This window comes from Chionomys nivalis, chromosome 20 (genome assembly GCF_950005125.1).
Source record: "Chionomys nivalis chromosome 20, mChiNiv1.1, whole genome shotgun sequence".
In the NCBI taxonomy this organism is placed as follows: domain Eukaryota; kingdom Metazoa; phylum Chordata; class Mammalia; order Rodentia; family Cricetidae; genus Chionomys; species Chionomys nivalis.
In genome coordinates, this window is record NC_080105.1 from 54,887,610 (window position 1) to 54,904,738 (window position 17,129).

The 17,129-nt window shown below is 51.0% G+C and overlaps 1 protein-coding gene across 4 annotated transcripts in view; it reads left to right on the top strand.

The window, feature by feature from the left end:
* Rasa3 (RAS p21 protein activator 3) overlaps positions 1–17,129 on the top strand; it is a 102,935-nt gene extending 85,806 nt beyond the window's left edge. For all 4 annotated transcript variants that reach the window (XM_057752712.1, XM_057752711.1, XM_057752713.1 and 1 more), the window contains exons 10-24: positions 672–828; positions 1,376–1,524; positions 2,621–2,735; positions 3,924–3,998; positions 4,446–4,569; positions 5,729–5,835; positions 7,117–7,194; positions 8,080–8,157; positions 8,680–8,753; positions 10,063–10,169; positions 10,919–11,001; positions 11,236–11,444; positions 12,552–12,655; positions 13,909–14,092; positions 15,594–17,129. In XM_057752712.1, coding sequence (XP_057608695.1) covers positions 672–828; positions 1,376–1,524; positions 2,621–2,735; positions 3,924–3,998; positions 4,446–4,569; positions 5,729–5,835; positions 7,117–7,194; positions 8,080–8,157; positions 8,680–8,753; positions 10,063–10,169; positions 10,919–11,001; positions 11,236–11,444; positions 12,552–12,655; positions 13,909–14,092; positions 15,594–15,669 — 1,720 coding nt within the window. In that variant the 3' untranslated portion in view covers positions 15,670–17,129. The remainder of the gene's footprint in view (positions 1–671; positions 829–1,375; positions 1,525–2,620; positions 2,736–3,923; positions 3,999–4,445; positions 4,570–5,728; positions 5,836–7,116; positions 7,195–8,079; positions 8,158–8,679; positions 8,754–10,062; positions 10,170–10,918; positions 11,002–11,235; positions 11,445–12,551; positions 12,656–13,908; positions 14,093–15,593) is intronic.

Genomic DNA, 17,129 nt, shown 5'->3' on the forward strand with positions numbered 1-17,129 from the left:
CTGTCCAGTGTCCTGCTGTCCACTGTCTCTCTGTCCAGTGTCCTGCTGCCCAGTGTCCCATGCCAGGTGTTACTCTGAGGGTGCTAAAGTAGATTCCTGGTGACAGGAAATTGACTTCTAATTCAATAAAGAATGGCCCATCTAGGTCCCCCTGCTAGCTCCATGGCAGGGTCTGGGATACAGGGCTCCACCTTGGCAGATGACAAGGCTGGGTGGAGAAGAATGACCAGGATGGGCCAACAGAGAGAGAAAGGTTCTCAGAAAACACTTGTGTGACCACTGGTCCCCAGCACAACCCAACTCACTCTTGTGAAAGCCACACACTTGTGTTAAAATGGTCCCCATTTTGTCTGAGCACTGCCGTGGTGTGGGGCCTATCCTCAGACAGACACTGCTTACAAAGACTCCTGGCCTCCTGTCTCTCGCTTCTCACCTGTTCCTCATTCCTCTTGCTTCATCTTCCCCTTTGCCTGTAAGTCTGTGGCTCCCTACAGGAAGCGTCCAGGTGGCCATGCTCTGAGCCTGGAAAGCGGCCTTGGAGCCTTGTCTTTCCGCCCAAGACCCACCTGTGACAGCACAGACCGTCTACAGTGGCAGGATGCTGGGTTGTCTTGGAAATGCTCTGGGAAGACCCTGCCTTTACCTGCCGGTTCATGTCCTTCCTTTCCTAGGTTCTTCCTCCAGCCCCGAGACAACGGCAGTAAGAGCCTGAAGCCAGATGACTTGGGGTCGCTGAGGTTAAATGTGGTTTACACAGAAGACCACGTCTTCTCCTCTGAGTACTACAGCCCCCTGCGTGACCTGTTACTGAAGTCCGCGGATGTGGAGGTGTGTGTCAGCCGCTCTTACTGGTGAAGGCCCAAGTCCAGCTCCGCAGATCAGCCCTGGGTACCCGCCTGTCAGGCGCAGCCAGTTCAAAGCATTACCAGTGGGCCTTTGTCACCCTGTTTCCAGTACCTGGGGACACCCGTACCCTTTCACTGTACAAGTGACATCTCACTCTCTGCAGTTACGGCTTCAGGAGCCTGGCCCACTCAGACTGCCCTCTTTTCCAACCCCAGTGCTACTGGATTTGGGGTTTGGTGGGAGGGCTCTTAGGCCACACTTGGAGAATATAGTCAGCAAGGTCCCACGAGAGGTTTTCACACGGGTTTTCATCAGGTGTGGGATTCTCTGCAAAGTGGGACATTTAGCAGATGGGAAGGAAGCCACCGAGGGGGTGGGTGGCTCTCTGCAGCGGCCTCCCTGTGCTGTCACATACGTGACCGTAGGGTGACGGTCTGGAGTCACCAGGTACTGACCTATGGGTGGGGCACGACCTGCGGAGGGTGGGTGCTGCTCACGTGCTCACTGCTCCCACCTCCCCTCTGCCCAGCCCGTCTCGGCCTCAGCAGCGCACATCCTGGGTGAGGTGTGCAGAGATAAGCAAGAGGCAGCCATCCCGCTGGTACGGCTCCTGCTGCACTACGGCAGGGTGGTGCCCTTCATCAGTGCCATTGCCAGTGCAGAGGTGAAGAGGACCCAGTAAGTGCCCCCTGATGCCCAGTCCCTGCATGCTCAGCCTGCTTCCTGTGCCGCATACAAAGATCCACCCCCGTTTTTTGTATGTTCCACTTGACCTTGCTGCTCTCCTCACCTACCAATATTCTTGATAGGAAGCTGGGCACCTGGGTACCCAGAGGGTAGCCATCAAAAGTAGCCATTCTAACCCATATCTGTGCAGTGTTGGTGGGGAGTGAGGGTGCCAGGGTCTTCAGGAGTCTGCCCCTCCCCCTTTCACAGATTTCTTTATTCCTTATCTCTGGGGAGATCCAGAGAGGGTGTGGAGGGGTACACTGGGCCCCAGGGGCCCCAGGGCTTGAAGGACCATCTCTGTCCACTCTGATGAGCCCATGTCTCCTTGGAGGGCACCATTATTGACTCATAAAGTGGGGTCTGCTCCCCGCTGAAACTGCAAGCCTCGTCTCAAGATGCTCTTGATGAAAAATGAACCAGAGGAAGGTGGCATGGTGATTGGAAGCCAGTTGATACCTGGCTTTGTGTGTAAAAAGCCCAAGATTTGCCAAAAGCACCCCCATAGAGGGGTAGAGGCAGGATTCATCCAGCCCTGCACATCAGTAGTTAAGAACTTGTTTGTTGGCAGAGGTTTCTGTCCTGCCCACAGCCATTCAGTCCCAAAGAAACACACAGAAGCCTACATTAATTATAAACTAGTAGACTTATTAGCTCAGGCTTCTTATTAACTCTTACGTAACCCATAATTCTTGCCTGTGTTAGCCACAGGCTTGGTACCTTTATCAGTGAGGCATTCTCATCTTGCTTCCTCTTTGGGTGACCACTGCAGACAGAGCCTTTCTTCTTCCCAGAATTCTCCTAGTCTGGTCACACCACCTACACTTCCTGCCTGGCTTCTGGCCAATCACCATTTTATTAAGCCAGTACAAGTGGCAAATCCTTACAAAGTAGAAGACCATTGTCCTACAGCACTTGTTGAGATAGGGGTATTGAGTTCCTCATGAGATATCTGGAAACAGGCCTGCCAGAATTCATGTCCCTACCTGGTGACCAGGCTCCCTTAGTACCTAAACAAGGCAGACATCATCCCAATGCTGTTTTCCAGGGACCCCAATACCATCTTCCGAGGCAACTCACTGACGTCTAAGTGCATAGATGAGACGATGAAGCTGGCGGGCATGCACTACCTCCATGTGACTCTGAAGCCCACCATTGAAGAGGTGAGATGGCCCTGGCCACTTCAGCTTGATGATCAGGGCTCCTTTGAGAGACAGGACTGCCCAACCACCCACAGGGACCTCACTTTAGTGGTTTTTATAATGGGCATTTTGTATATATTCCAGAATCCTCTTTGCTTTCAAATAGATGGATGGATGAATGGATGGATGGTAGATAGATAGATGATAGATGGATAGATAGATAGATAGATAGATAGATAGATAGATAGATAGATAGATAGATAAGTGATGGATGATAGATATATTGATTGATTGATACGTGATAGATAGATAGATAGATAGATAGATAGATAGATAGATAGATAGATGATGGATGATAGATAAATATATTGATTGATTGATGGGTGATAGAAGATAGATAGATAGATAGATAGATAGATAGATAGATAGATAGATAGATAATGAAAGATAGATAGATAGATAGATAGATAGATAGATAGATAGATAGATAGATAGATAGATAGATAGATAGAATCTCCTCACTGTTAAAGACAGAAGGACATGCACGAGAAACCTCATTTCCCCCAGGGATCCCTTCCCACACCCTGTGGATCCTTTAGTCCCTACTACAGCTGTGGCCTGAACTATCTGCACTGTCTGAGGACTAGACTGCCCTGCCTATGGTTCAGCTGTCTTTTGTATTCAAACTACTCCTTCTCCTAGCTCCACCACTACCATGACTCTACTGATGTCTTGTAAGACGGGTTGTGAAAAGCAGGTTTCTTGCAATGTGTGAAATTTTAAACTATAGTACTGGTTTATCTATGAGCAGAGTCACAGGAATACTCGAGAGGACAAATGTTCTTGGAGCTTGGAGGTGACTCCTCATGAGTATACAGTCTTGAGGAAATGCCCATGACCTGATGAGGATAGAGGGCTGTGCGTCCTTGCTTCCTTTGGTTTCTCCCAGCATCCCGTGTAGTAGGGGCAACCATCTACTGTGTGGAGTACCCTGGGGTCTCATGGGACTCTGTGGGATTCTCTGGGACTGCATGGGGTCAAAGCTGGTCCTTAAGGCAGCTGCAGTGCACCCAAGCCTTGAGATTCTACTCCATGTCCATAGCTGTCCAGTGTCAGTTGTGGGAGCTGCCTCCAGGAGGCCCAGCTTCCCCAGGAAGCCTTTCAGGCCTGCCTTCCCACCCTATATAGCACCATCTAATGCTCTTCCAGATCTGCCAGAGCCACAAGTCCTGTGAAATTGACCCTGTGAAGTTGAAGGACGGTGAAAACCTTGAGAACAACATGGTAAGGTACCCGCTTTGTTCTGTTGGGGTTTTCTGCTCATGGCCATGTAGACACTGTTTGAAGGTCTCAAGCAGGGTGGGGATGACTGGGCCCCAAACCACTTCTCGAGCTCTTGACCCAGAGTGCAGTATTGTGCCCACATATGCACTGTCAGCATCGTGCCTGTTACCCCCTAACCCACCCCATTCCACACAGAGCAGGCTTCGTTAGGGTTACACTTTTAAACAGAAGTGCGGGTTCCTCAGATCCTAGTGAAGTTCATTCTTGATTCCATGATGCTAAGCAAGAAGACCAAAGGGGTTGAATTCTGTAGCCACTCAACACGGATCTTTACAGGGAGTGTGTTTGTGAGTGTCACGGAGGTCTGGGCTCCCCTATCCCTGGGCGTGTCTCTGGTGCAGTCTTGGCCTCAGGGAGACTCTGGGTCTAATTTCCCAACTCTTGAAGGAGAGCCTGCGGCAGTACGTGGATCGCATCTTCACTGTCATCACGAAGTCCGGAGTGAGCTGTCCCACCGTCATGTGTGACATCTTCTTTTCCTTGCGGGAGGCAGCTGCCAAGCGCTTCCAAGGTGAGCCACTGGGGCCTGAGCCAAGGTGCAAGGACTCAGCCGTCTTGGCTCATAATTCTCCCGTCTCTGGGAAAGATCACCACAGAGTGTGAACATGGCCTCCCAGAGCTGCCTTCAGATGGTTTCTTCTTTGGATCATGAATTCTGAGTCTCTGCATTACCAAGACGACCAGCCCCTTGGGGGGGGGGGCTTTCCCTACCAAGAACCCCAAGTGTCAGGAGATCCAGGACCTACTCCTGCAGACCTGATCCTTTCTCACACTGATTCCTGAAGAAGCAGAGATGCCCTCCCTACAGTCCGCCCCCCAAAACTGCATGCTTCACCCTGCAGAACCCATATCTGCATGGCAGCCTCCCTTCACACTGTGATAGTCCCCAGACTAATGGGACCCCATAGGCCTTGAGCCCAACACCTGTCCTATGCAGACTGGACCAAACCTCTCAGGCTGCCCCCTACCTCCTCCAACTCATACCCCAGTGCTATTGGCCTCTCCTATCCCAGCCCTTACCCCACCTGCACCTCTCCAGGCCCCACACTTACCTCTCCAAGCAGACCCCAAGCGTGTGAGTCCCATCACTGTTCCACACAGACTGCATCTCAGGACAGAGCGCCTTGCTCTTGGAACAGCCTCTGGGAAACTAGAATCTGCATGAGTCATGCAGACCCCAGGCAGCTCCGACCCCAGAGCTCTAGGACTGCAGGCCACAGGGCGCTAGGGAGGGAGTTTCTGATAAAATAAAGTTATCGTCTCAATCCAGTTGGGAGTGGAGCCCCCAATAATGAGTCCTCAGGAGGCCCTTGTGAATGATGTCACATCTGTGACCCTCAGCTGCCAGACTGTGTCCTCTTGTGACACATGAGAGAAACAGATAGGTAGACAGAGAGACAAAGGCAGAGAGATCTAGAGACAGGAAGAAATATGCAGAAATACGACATTACTATTGGGACAGACAAAGGAGCAGCAGAGACATACAGATATATAGACTGAAGAAAGAGACCGGACAATACAGAAGAAACGCATGAACAGAATGAGACAGAAATGGAGTCTCAAGCCTAGGCTAGCTTATCAACAAGGCCCTTGAGAATTGCCCAGCAAGATCAGAACCCGGATGTCATTGCTTCTGTCCCAGACTGCAAGTGTCCCCTGTCTGCTTACAGATGACCTGGATGTGAGGTACACAGCTGTGAGCAGCTTCATCTTCTTGAGGTTCTTCGCTCCCGCCATCCTGTCCCCAAACCTCTTCCAGCTGACACCCCACCACACGGTAAGTGAGCTGTCCTGCAAACCAGCCAGCCAGTCCTCCACAACTAGGCAGTCCACCTTAACCAGCCAGTCCTTCTTAAACAGCAAGTTTTCCTTAACCAGCTAGGCTTATGTGAGTGGAAGAGAGGGTGGGTTGAGCAGTTTTATCCACTCTGATTGAAGAATTGATACTACTTTATCTTCTTTAGTATTTGTATATGTCTAGGTATGTGTTGGGGGGACGCACGGGTCGAACGTGGGTATGTTTCTTCATGCACAGCCATCTTATTCTCTGAGAGAGGGTCTCTCCCTGGGACCCGGAGCTTGCTGTTTAGGCTAGAGTGCCTGGCTCCAGGAATCTGTCTGACTCCACATCTTCAATACTTGGATCACAGGTGCATGCTACCATGTTCCGCTTTGTATGTTGGTGCTAAGAGTCAAAACCATGCTTGTATAATAAGCACTTTACCAGCTGAACGATCTCGCCGACCTCCAGTTAATACTGTTTTAAATAATAGTGCATGGTCTGGCCAGGGTCTTACCCTGTACTCTCTGCTAGTATTCTTCCCACCACCTAAGATATACAAGCATCTGTTTCATCTGCTCATGGTGCACATGCTATGGCCAAGCCCTGTCTGGTGGGACATAGCCTTCTCCTGGGGTGACATGTATTCCTGGTAGAGACAAGTGCAGAGCAGCCCCGTGCTAGGGGTTCTCAACCCTCCATGTCATGTCAGAGCTGCAGGCGTCCCTAGTCAGGGTCGCGAAGCCTCAACTAGCATGACAGTGATCTCCTGGGTTGCTCTAACTTTGAGAGGGTTCTTTGCATCTCAGGCGGAGAGTCCTCAGCCATGTGAGTCATCTCAGCCAGCAATGCCAGGAACCTGGGGACTTGATGAAATGGGCTCCTGGTATGTGACAAGGTCCAGGCCTGAGCAATGCAGATCTTCCTGAATATTTACTGATGTATATACTCCCATTCTATGCTAGGTTTTAGGCTAATGGTTCTCAACCTGTAGGTCATGACCCCTTTGGGGGTCAACTGACCTCCTCACAGAGGTCTCCTAAGACCATCAGAGAACACATATATTTGCATTATGATTCATAACAGTAACAAAGTGATAGTTCTGAAGTAGCAACGAAAATAATTTTGTGGTTGGGGTCACCACGAATGATAATCTGTTATTAAAGGACTGCAGCGTTAGGAAGGTCGAGACTCATTTGTCTCATCTTATTCTGGGATTGACAGTTGCTCCTCTACAAAACTGATAACACCTACATTACTTTTGTCCTGTCCCTTCAGGATCCACAGACGTCTAGAACCCTGACACTCATCTCAAAGACGATCCAGACTCTGGGCAGCTTGTCCAAGTCCAAGTCTGTAAGTCTATTATGAACAGTGGCTCTGGTTCCTCCTCTTCAGAAGCATATGGGGAGGGTGTGTTCATCACAGCTGTTAGGACAGCAGATAGAGTCAAAGCCAGTGTCTCCGTCTCCCAGCTCCCAAAGTTCCAATCTCAGCACTTCCTACAGCCTCTACCCTCACCAGTCACTGTGGGGGAGATTCACCGACCATAGTGGTGAGCAAATCAGCCCCATCTGACTGTTTAAGTGGACAAGATGGCTGAGCCTCCTCAGCTTTGCCCCAGGACCCCTGGCCATAGTAGGCCAGATATGTGGTATTGATCTTGGCTGTTGGCACTGTATAGGAGTAACCTAGGGATTGTCTGCAGCTGACATTCATCCATCTGCAGCCTCTACATCCTGGACAGAAGAGGCCAAGCCCCTCTTGTCCCTTTGGCCATAAGTCTGCATTTCCCCTTCATCATCAAATGCCCCAGACCAGGGGTTGGTGCTGAGGTGTCTGACTTGCCCCATGCCTGTTCCTGCAGACCATTGCTTTGATCCATGCTGCTGGCCCCAGGCTGCCGTGACCACATCTATAACTAGTTTATAGCCTGTAACCCCGATTCCCAGGGTTGATAAGACCACAGATGTGCTTTGAGCCAGGGACTTCAATGTAGACTCCCAGCAACCTCTATGGGTAGTACCTCAGAATCCCAGCTTCCTGCAGACACCTCTGTGTGGGGCAGCCTCTAGGTGGGGCAGCCTCCAGGTGGGGCTGTATGCTTACTATTCACCCGTGTGGCCTGGAATCGCCTCACCTGTGACACCCGAGGCTTGCCACTGTGTGCTGCAGCTTTCTGGTCTTTGGCCATGGGCATTGGTGCTGATGGCTGTCAACAGCTGAACTGTTTCATTTCAGGCCAGTTTTAAGGAGTCATACATGGCAACATTCTATGAGTTCTTCAATGAGCAAAAGTACGCGGATGCTGTAAAAAACGTAAGTGTCGCGTCCTCCAAGGCACAGCTCCCCACTCTCTCCGTGGCCTTTGCCAGGACTTATGTCCTCTCTAAACTGAGGTTGGCCTGCCTGCCCTCCCGTGTACCTCAGGATGTACCACTAGAACCCACCTCCCTCCCATGTACCTCAGGATGTACCACTAGAACCCGCCTCCCTCCCTCCCATGTACCTCAGGATGTGCCACTAGAACCCACCTCCCTCCCATGTACCTCAGGATGTACCACTAGAACCTGACTTGGGCCTATGGAGCTCAGGGAGAATCCCTAGCAGGCACCTGGCTCCGGGCGAGTGCCCCGACAAGGTCACGGCAGATGGACAAGCCTGGTAGGATGGACTGGGCTCGTCTAGTGGAGACAGAGCAGACCCTCCAGCTCTCTCAGGACTCATACCCCAGATCTCTCACTGGCCTCTGAGGAGGTCTACACCCCCAGCTAGGGTTCTGGCAGATCAGACTCTGTCCCCGTGCGTCCCTTCTGATGGTCCCATTTCCTCTCACTTCAGTTCCTGGATTTGATCTCATCCTCTGGGAGAAGGGACCCGAAGAGCATAGAGCAGCCCATCCTGCTTAAAGAAGGGTAAGGAATTGGGTCCTGGTGGGGAGACTGTGGTATAGTTGGCCTCTTTCTCCGCCCCCACTCTTCCCATCCTGTAGACCTGCCCGAGGGAATGCATCCTGCTCTCGCTTGCGTGAACTTTGACAGGCATGCCTAGTTTCCATGAGCCCTGTTCTGCATGTCAGTTCCCAGTTCCTCGTGGAGACCATGTTTAGCTAGCCCCATGTCCCTTTGGCTCAAGCTTGAACCATCTACAGTTATCACCAGGCTGCCCTAACTGCATCTGCTGTCTTTGTTTAAATCACTTTCTACCTTAACCACGTGTTCAGCAATACACACATGGCACCATGTGTTATGTATCTAATTCACAACCTCTGAAGCAACAGGTTTTGTCTCGTGGTCTTTAGCTTGGCCCAGTGTGTACAGGTCTGGCGAAACTTATATTGATAGAAAAAAACTTTCAGTAGCAAAACCATTGCAGAGTGGAGCAGCCTCTTGGTCTCTGCCAGCACACCGCTAGGATTTCACTAGCTTTCTCATGCCGAGGTTTTGGGCTTTTACCCATCCTGAAGCACTACCTGTTCATCTTCCGGATCATGTCCTCAGACCCCTCGCAGCTCTGTACGTGTAGATGCAGTGTCACCCTGGAGACTGACCTGTCTCTTCTTACCCTGTCCTATGTCATCACCCACATCCACTGCTGGAAGTAATTGTGCCCACAGAGGCCCACACACTTTAGGTGCACTTCCGCTGCAGCCAAAACATCCCTCACATGTGTGTTACACACAGAACCGCATGGTCAATTTTGCACACGAGTATATTCGCTGGGTCAAGTCAGCCCTGCTTATGTGAGGCGAGTGACCCTGACTCTAGCCTCCAACAACGACTACTGCCCCCCATGGGGAAAAACTGGTGGCAGTTAGAGAAAGTCATTTATGCATGTACTTGGGTCAAGAAATGAACAAGAAGATTTATGAATCCTTTTCCAAGAGACCCACAGATACTTTCCCATAGTGCTGCACACGTGTGCTCCTCTGTATGGTAAAATCCAAACTGACAAGGGATGCTGTGTACATAAATTTTATACAAATTCCATGTGTTTACAGGACAAAGAAAATTGTGTTTTCTAGGAAAGTACTAGTAAGAGGCAGAACTGTTCGATAAAACAAGAGTGTGTGCCCTTCAACCTCAACCTTAGCCCAAGGACACAAAACAACAGGGTTTTGGTACCACTGCCCTCCTGTGGCTTATGATAGTAGAGAAATATTATGTGTGATTATGTGTCCTGACTCGAGAACCTTCACTGAGTGCCGCGTGCCCTCTGTGATAGATTCATGATTAAGCGGGCCCAAGGAAGGAAACGATTTGGAATGAAGAATTTCAAGAAGAGGTGGTTTCGCCTGACGAACCACGAGTTCACCTACCAGAAAAGCAAAGGTAATGAGTTTCCCCACTCCTTCACTTGGGGCCTGGCATGGTAGAGAGGCTCCCCAGTTACCAGTACAGGCTGACAGTCACAGGAGCTTGGGGAGCAGGTGACACCTAAGACAAGCCTCAGCCTCAGAAGGTGACTCTGTTCTCAGGAATTGCTCCCCACAGAACCAAGGGGTACAGAGCTGAGTGGGGGTACAGAAGACCCTTCACCTGCACTTTGACTTCCTCAACTGTCTGCGGTGTCGCTGCCCCCAGCATCCCTTTTTGTGCCTTTCTTGCTCCTGTTCCTATGTAGGATGCAGAGCCCCAGAGCAGTGAGGGACCAGGGGGCCATGAGTTTGGCAGCAGCCAGCTTTCCTTAGGGAAGACCTACTCAGCCAGGTTCTCCGTGCTTCATCGGGCTAGCACCTCACAGTGCTGGGTTCCTGTCATGGGGACAGCTGAGCAGTCCTGCCCTGCCCTAGATCTAAACTGGCTTAGAATGCTGTAGTGCTGGAGATGGGGTAGGCCATGTTCCTGGGGACCTAAAGAGTGAGAACAGGCCCAAGGTCCTTCCTTTGCGTAGATACTGTGCTCTGAGGACCCCAGACCCATCACAACCCCACATCTGTGCTCTTCCTATTTGTCCAGCCTTCAGAAAAAGACAGCCAAGAGCCCTCTTCTGTGGCTTTGCCGTCCCTGGGCCGTGGGAGCCTCCCACCTGGGGGAACGCTGTGCAACTGAACACAACTCTCCCACCTTCCTTGTTGCAGGTGATCAGCCCCTCTGTAGCATCCCCATTGAGAACATCTTGGCTGTGGAGAGGCTGGAGGAGGAGTCCTTCCGAATGAAGAATGTGAGTGCTGGCCCAGTTCCAGCCTGAGAGGCTGCCCTTCCTCTCCCTGTCCGCCTCTGCTGTTGGCGATGCGCCTTCCGCCATTACCCTGCCTACCCAAGCCTGGGGACTCTGCTACCCAGGCCCCCATCATCCCACCTCCTCTACCTTCTAGTGGTCAAACCAACTAGAAGCTAGGCGAATGACCTGGCTCCTACTGGACTAACAGCCCCTGATCCCCTTCTCCGGGCTCAGATGTTCCAGGTCATCCAGCCAGAGCGTGCGCTATACATCCAGGCCAACAACTGTGTGGAGGCCAAGGACTGGATTGACATCCTCACCAAAGTGAGCCAATGTAACCAGAAGCGCCTCACCACATACCATCCATCTGCCTACCTGAACGGCCACTGGCTTTGCTGTAGGGCTTCCTCAGACACGGCTGCTGGCTGTACTCCCTGTACCGGGTAGGTCCCTGGCTCTGCAGCCCGATCCAACGAGGCGCAGCTGCGGGCCTCTGCGCTGTGGAAGCTAAGACACTGAATGGGGACTAAAATGTAGTGAATCAGAAACCACACACACAGAGCTGCTCTTGAGGGAGCCCTTGGTGTGGTCCTCTGAAAGGCTCTGCCTAGGCTGGTGGGAGGTGCAAGCCTTTAAGGTTCTTCTCTGTCTCCTGCTCAGGGCAGAGATATCTTCATGCATGGTAGGCCCTTGTGGAGGATCCTAAGCAGAGACCCCAGGATGCTCTGTGTCTTCTACAAAAAGCATGAATGGCGTGTGTATCCCTCAGCACGTTCTTAGCTCACAGATACCTCACCTGGTTTCTCTACTTGGATCATTGCTTGCATCCCCTTGTTGGAAATCAAGGCAGGCCATCACCTTCTTGGCCCCATGGCCAGCTTGGCCTCCTGCAATTGTCAAGGCTCTATCAGCGGGGCTCGTCCTAGAGGCACCCTTGTCCCATGAAGATTGTAGTGCCCCGTGTTCAACTCTTAAGTAGCTAGTCCACATAAAATAAGCGAAAATAACCTTGTACGACAAGTCCTGAAATGTTCAGGGTCACTCACCCTTCAGGCTGTGGTTGAACCCTCCATTGAACTGATGTCATTGTCCCCAGCTTCATTAGTGTGGAGCCTGAGGCTCAGGAGGGCCCTTGTCAGGGCTCTCGGGTGTGCGTGCGTGTGTGTGTGTGCGTGTGTGTGTGTGTGTCCCTGAGCCTCAGGAGGGCCCCTTGTCAGGGCTCTCGGGTGTGTGTGCGTGCGTGCGTGCGTGCGTGCGTGTGTGTGTCTCCCCTTATCTCTAGAACCCTTCTGGGAGGAGATCAGAGTTTCCTCCTTTTTTAGGTTGGTTCAGGAGCCAGAGCCCCACAACCTTCAAGGATAAGAGGACTCACGGGCTCATGTGTGGGGTTCTTCTGGGTCATTCCTACCTGTGTGCCCCAAGAAGATTTTTCTCACATGGTCTTTTCTCATATTGCTACCAAGTCCAAGTTTTTTTTTTTCTCTCTCTCTCATACAAAGCAGTGTTTAAGAAAATGCACTCATAGTTTTGTGCTTGCTGTGTTTGGACAGTGGGCTCCCAGCAAACATCCAGCTGGACATCGATGGGGACCGTGAGACAGAGCGCATCTATTCTCTCTTTAGCCTGTACATGGGCAAGCTGGAAAAGATGCAGGGTGAGTGTGGACCCTGGGCACCAACCAGGGGGAGTTGTGAATTGGGATAAGTAACCACATAAATGCTACTCCAGGGCCTCTGGGGTTCCTTGGTGTCCGTGGGTGTCTGTTATACTGGACAGGGAGCTTGGTGAGGGTTAAAGAACAATTGGCAGGAGAGTAGTCTGCCCGTGGGATGTTCTGATCGTTTCAGATAGAATTTAACACGCAGACTGGAAACTTCGAGATTCTTTGACCTTTCTTAATACTTCTATACTGAGTATTTCATTCGTCCGTGCTTTCCGGAGAGGTATTTAGTATGCACATGCATGTGTACATGGGTTATATATACATGTACACATGTGGATGCACACACAATTTCTTGTATGGGCACATGTGAGTATGCCACATGCCTAGCAGACAGATGGACAAAGGGGTAAACAGCTAATTGAGAGAGCAGTGAATTGATGTATTCACACCAGTGCTGAGCTAGCTTTCTCATACAGTTCAAAATTTACTACTCAGGGCTTGGTGTCCCCATAGTAGACAGGTCCTCCCACCTCAGTTACCATAAGCAAAATACACACACACACACACACACACACAGAGAGAGAGAGTCATATCTGGTCTAGATAATTGACACCCCTATTGGCAGTCTCTTCCCTGATGACATCTGATTGTGTCCAGTTGACAAAGATAACTATCACCTCAAGCCACACTCCAAGCCGATTCTGTCTCCTCACTTGATTTGCTCTTGCTCATACCAGTTTATACCAGTTTTATCTTCTCTCCTGGTTCAGAATCAGTTCAGTGCAGCCGGGAATCCTGAGGGCGATGACTGGCTTGGGGGCTGATGTCTCAGGTGTGGAAGGGTAGCCCTGCTCCTCTCCGATACCTTCTGGGCCCTTTCCTCATCTTGAGAAGCATATATAACAATAGCCAGGAGCTCGCTGGTTTGATTCTGTAGGGCTCAAGATGTCATGCAGCCTTCCTTCTTCCTATGAGGTTGGTTGGAGACAGTACTGTGGCTTGGGATGTGAGGTCTCAGAATGCCAACTGGAGAAACCTTGGCTATGTAGCCCACCCAGAGGTCCTCCAGGCTGGGTAGTGCTTGGTCCTATAAGTAGCCCCTATTTCTGTTTTTCTTTTTTTTCAGAAGCTTTTTGAGGGAGGGACTGTGTCAACATCCAAAGATAGAGCTAGGAAAAGAGGACCCGGGGGCCACATCCCATACTGACACTTTCCTGTCCCCCACCCCCCCCACCCTGTGACAGAGGCCTGTGGCAGCAAGTCAGTGTACGACGGCCCTGAGCAGGAGGAATACTCGACGTTCATCATCGATGACCCCCAGGAGACCTACAAGACACTAAAGCAGGTCATCGCTGGGGTGGGGACCCTTGAACAGGAGCATGCACAGTACAGGAGGGACAAGTTCAAGAAGACGAGATACGGGAGCCAGTGAGTGCTGGGGGGCTTCAGAGTCGGGGTTGAGGGAGAGATCTGGACCCTCACCCACCTCATGTGGAGAGGCCTGGGGCTCCATGGGATTCGGTGGCCTGGGCTTAGCCTCGCTTGCTATACCCAGCTCTGTTCCCTGGTGTGCCTGGAGGCGGTCCCATCCCATTAGCCTCCCAACTTGAGTTTCTGCCATCACATATACCCTTGACTGTCTTCCCAGGCCACTGATGGCTCTGGGTGCAAGGTCATTAACCACATTCTTGTCTCTGGTTGAGGTGGGAGGGGTAGAGAGGTGGAGGACTCAAGCCAGACAGAGACATTCAACCTGCCCAACTCGGGTCATGTGGCCCCAGCAGGTCAGCCTCTGTAGGTGGAGAGTTGGAGAAGATGAAGTTCAGGACCACAAAGGCTAGGACAGCTCCTGAACTATCTTGAGCAGGTTGTGGGGCCCTACCTCTATCCAAGCGCTGCTCAGGGACTTCTCTGGAAGTGCCCATGGCATAGCCCCTAATGCATGCCTTCTTTGCATCATTGCTCGGCCTCCAGGGAAAGATACAGTGATGCCCAGGGACAGTAACAGGGCCCAATCCCACCACACTGGGATCCTTGGAGATGGCATGACCCATGTCCTGACTCCCCAGGTACTCGCAGGACTCAGTATTAGCATCTGCAGGCTCTGATCTCAGACAAACCTTTACTGACCCCCTTCCAGTCCCATCATCCTGCCAGATCTCTTTGGACACACCTGTGGTGGTGCCCACTTTTACCTTCTGGTAACATTCCTGTGTTCATATTAAATGTGTGTCAGTCTCACAGTCCGAAGCTCGTAGGCTGAGAACAGTGAGAGAGGCATGACTCCATATCTCATGAAGGGAGGTGAGGTGTGGGCTCACCATGGAGCAACAGTGACCAAGGACCCACCATGCTCCAGGCCCTGTCCCAGCATAGAGCATTTACCAGCACGAGAAGACAGGACCACACCATCCCAAACATGCACCATATACATGTGAACATTTCAAGTGTTGCATACTCCATGAGGTACACACCTGTGTACACAGCCCACATATGTCCCCACTAAAACATACATACATCTGTGTGCATCTGCCACACATGGTTAGAATGCACAGCCCACTTCTATGTGTGTATAGTATGTATGTTCTAAATGTGCTCTGCACAAGCACACATGGCATCTGCACATAGACAACATGGGGAATAAGCCATGCAGAGCAGAAACTAGTGTCATGGCGAATGCTTCTTGGGGGTCGGCTCTGTCTTTGTGGATCCACACTTTCCGTGTTTTTCATGACGTGCCTGTGTCACGGTGACAAATACAAGGACTAGCATGTGTCACGGTGACAAACACAAGAACTAGCATGTGTCACGGTGATAAATACAAGGACTGGCGTGTGTCACAGTGACAAACACAAGGACTACTGAATGTATAGAGGTTGTCGGGGTGTCGGCAGCACAGCCTCACTCTGTCTCTCTACTCCCTCTCCAGGGAACACCCTATCGGAGACAAGAGCTTCCAGAACTACATCAGGCAGCACTCTGAGACCTCCACCCATTCCATTTGAAGTCCCAGCATCTCCCTGAATGTGCTGTTGAGCTGCACCGGGAAAACCACAACCGTTAAAAGCAGACAAAAAAAGACAGAACACGTACATGGAGAGGAACCATGTTCACCAGTTCACACAGGTCCTACCATGCCGGTGGTGCCACTGCAAGCCACGCATGCTCCTTCCCGGCAGGAACTGTTGCCTGGGCTGTGCACTTTCCTTGGCTGCCAGCACAGGTGGTCTGAGCCGTTCTGGAATGTGTGATCCTTTGTCTTTTTACTACTTTGGTTTTATGGGGATCCAGGGATCTGTTAAATATTAGGGAAGTGTGGACTGTGTCTAAACCTGTTCCCACATGGCCCAATCCCTCTTCACAGAGGCGTGGCTGGTTCATTCATGGCCATGTTTACCTTCTGCAGTGTACACTCCCCCTTCTTCACCTGCTGAACTCTGTGGCTCTGCATACATGTAGCAGTCTGATCCTAGCTCCAGAAATCCTCCTTAATCCTTGTTCTACTTAATCCCTGTTTGGGATGTTAGAATCAGTGTTTTCGTGGCAGCCAGCAGGCAGGCAGCCTTTCTCCTCAGCTTGCATTGGTTCACTCCTGGCTAAAGGGTTGTTTTGTGGCTAGGATGGACAGGATGGCACAAGAAGCCTTTGATCTTTGGGGACATGGAGAGGGAGGACTGTGAGCCCAGGCTTTGCTGGGTGACCATCAGCCCTCACCACACGTCTGGATGCTGGACGAAACTAGAAATCTACAGGCTTGCTGCCTTGGTGAAGGTTTGGGAAAGATTTTTAAAATGTGCATTTTCAAGCTGTTTTTCTTAATGTTTTTAAAGGACTGTTTTTAAATAGCATTTTGATATAAGGCAGTGTGGAACAGCAACACCTATATGCATTAAAGGGTGTGGCCCAGGGAACTCCAAAGGGAACGATGTTTGTTTCTCACAAAAGCCAAAGGGTCCTCAGGGACGGAGACCTGGGCTGCGGGCTGCATCATCAGCAATAAAGGCCAAACATGGTATGTTACGTGCCTATGTCTCTGTGAACCGAGCAGGCTACACACGGCAATGTCTAGAGATACTTTGGATTCCAGGTGGTGGGGGGGGTCCTGAAGCAGACAAGGCAGACTACATCAGCTTGGCCCCACAGTGCTGCTGGGGCCTCATCCCCCACACAACATCTCCACAGGCTAGAGAAAGGCACTTTGTGGGCGGATGTTGCCGAAGGACACAACCACGCACCCCGGCGCCAGTTTCTCTGTGTTCTTGTTGGGAAGTTCACTCTTCATCTAGAAAACATGGTAACAGCCTTGGTTGTCAGAGAAATGGAGGATTAAAGAAAAATGACTTTGGACACAGCAGTTAGGCTGCACTGGCCTTGTTTTTAACATGGATTTGTAACTTAATGTTTCTGTTTATAAGATACTAACGATTTGCAATGTATTTTATCGGTCGATTAAAACAGATGTTTT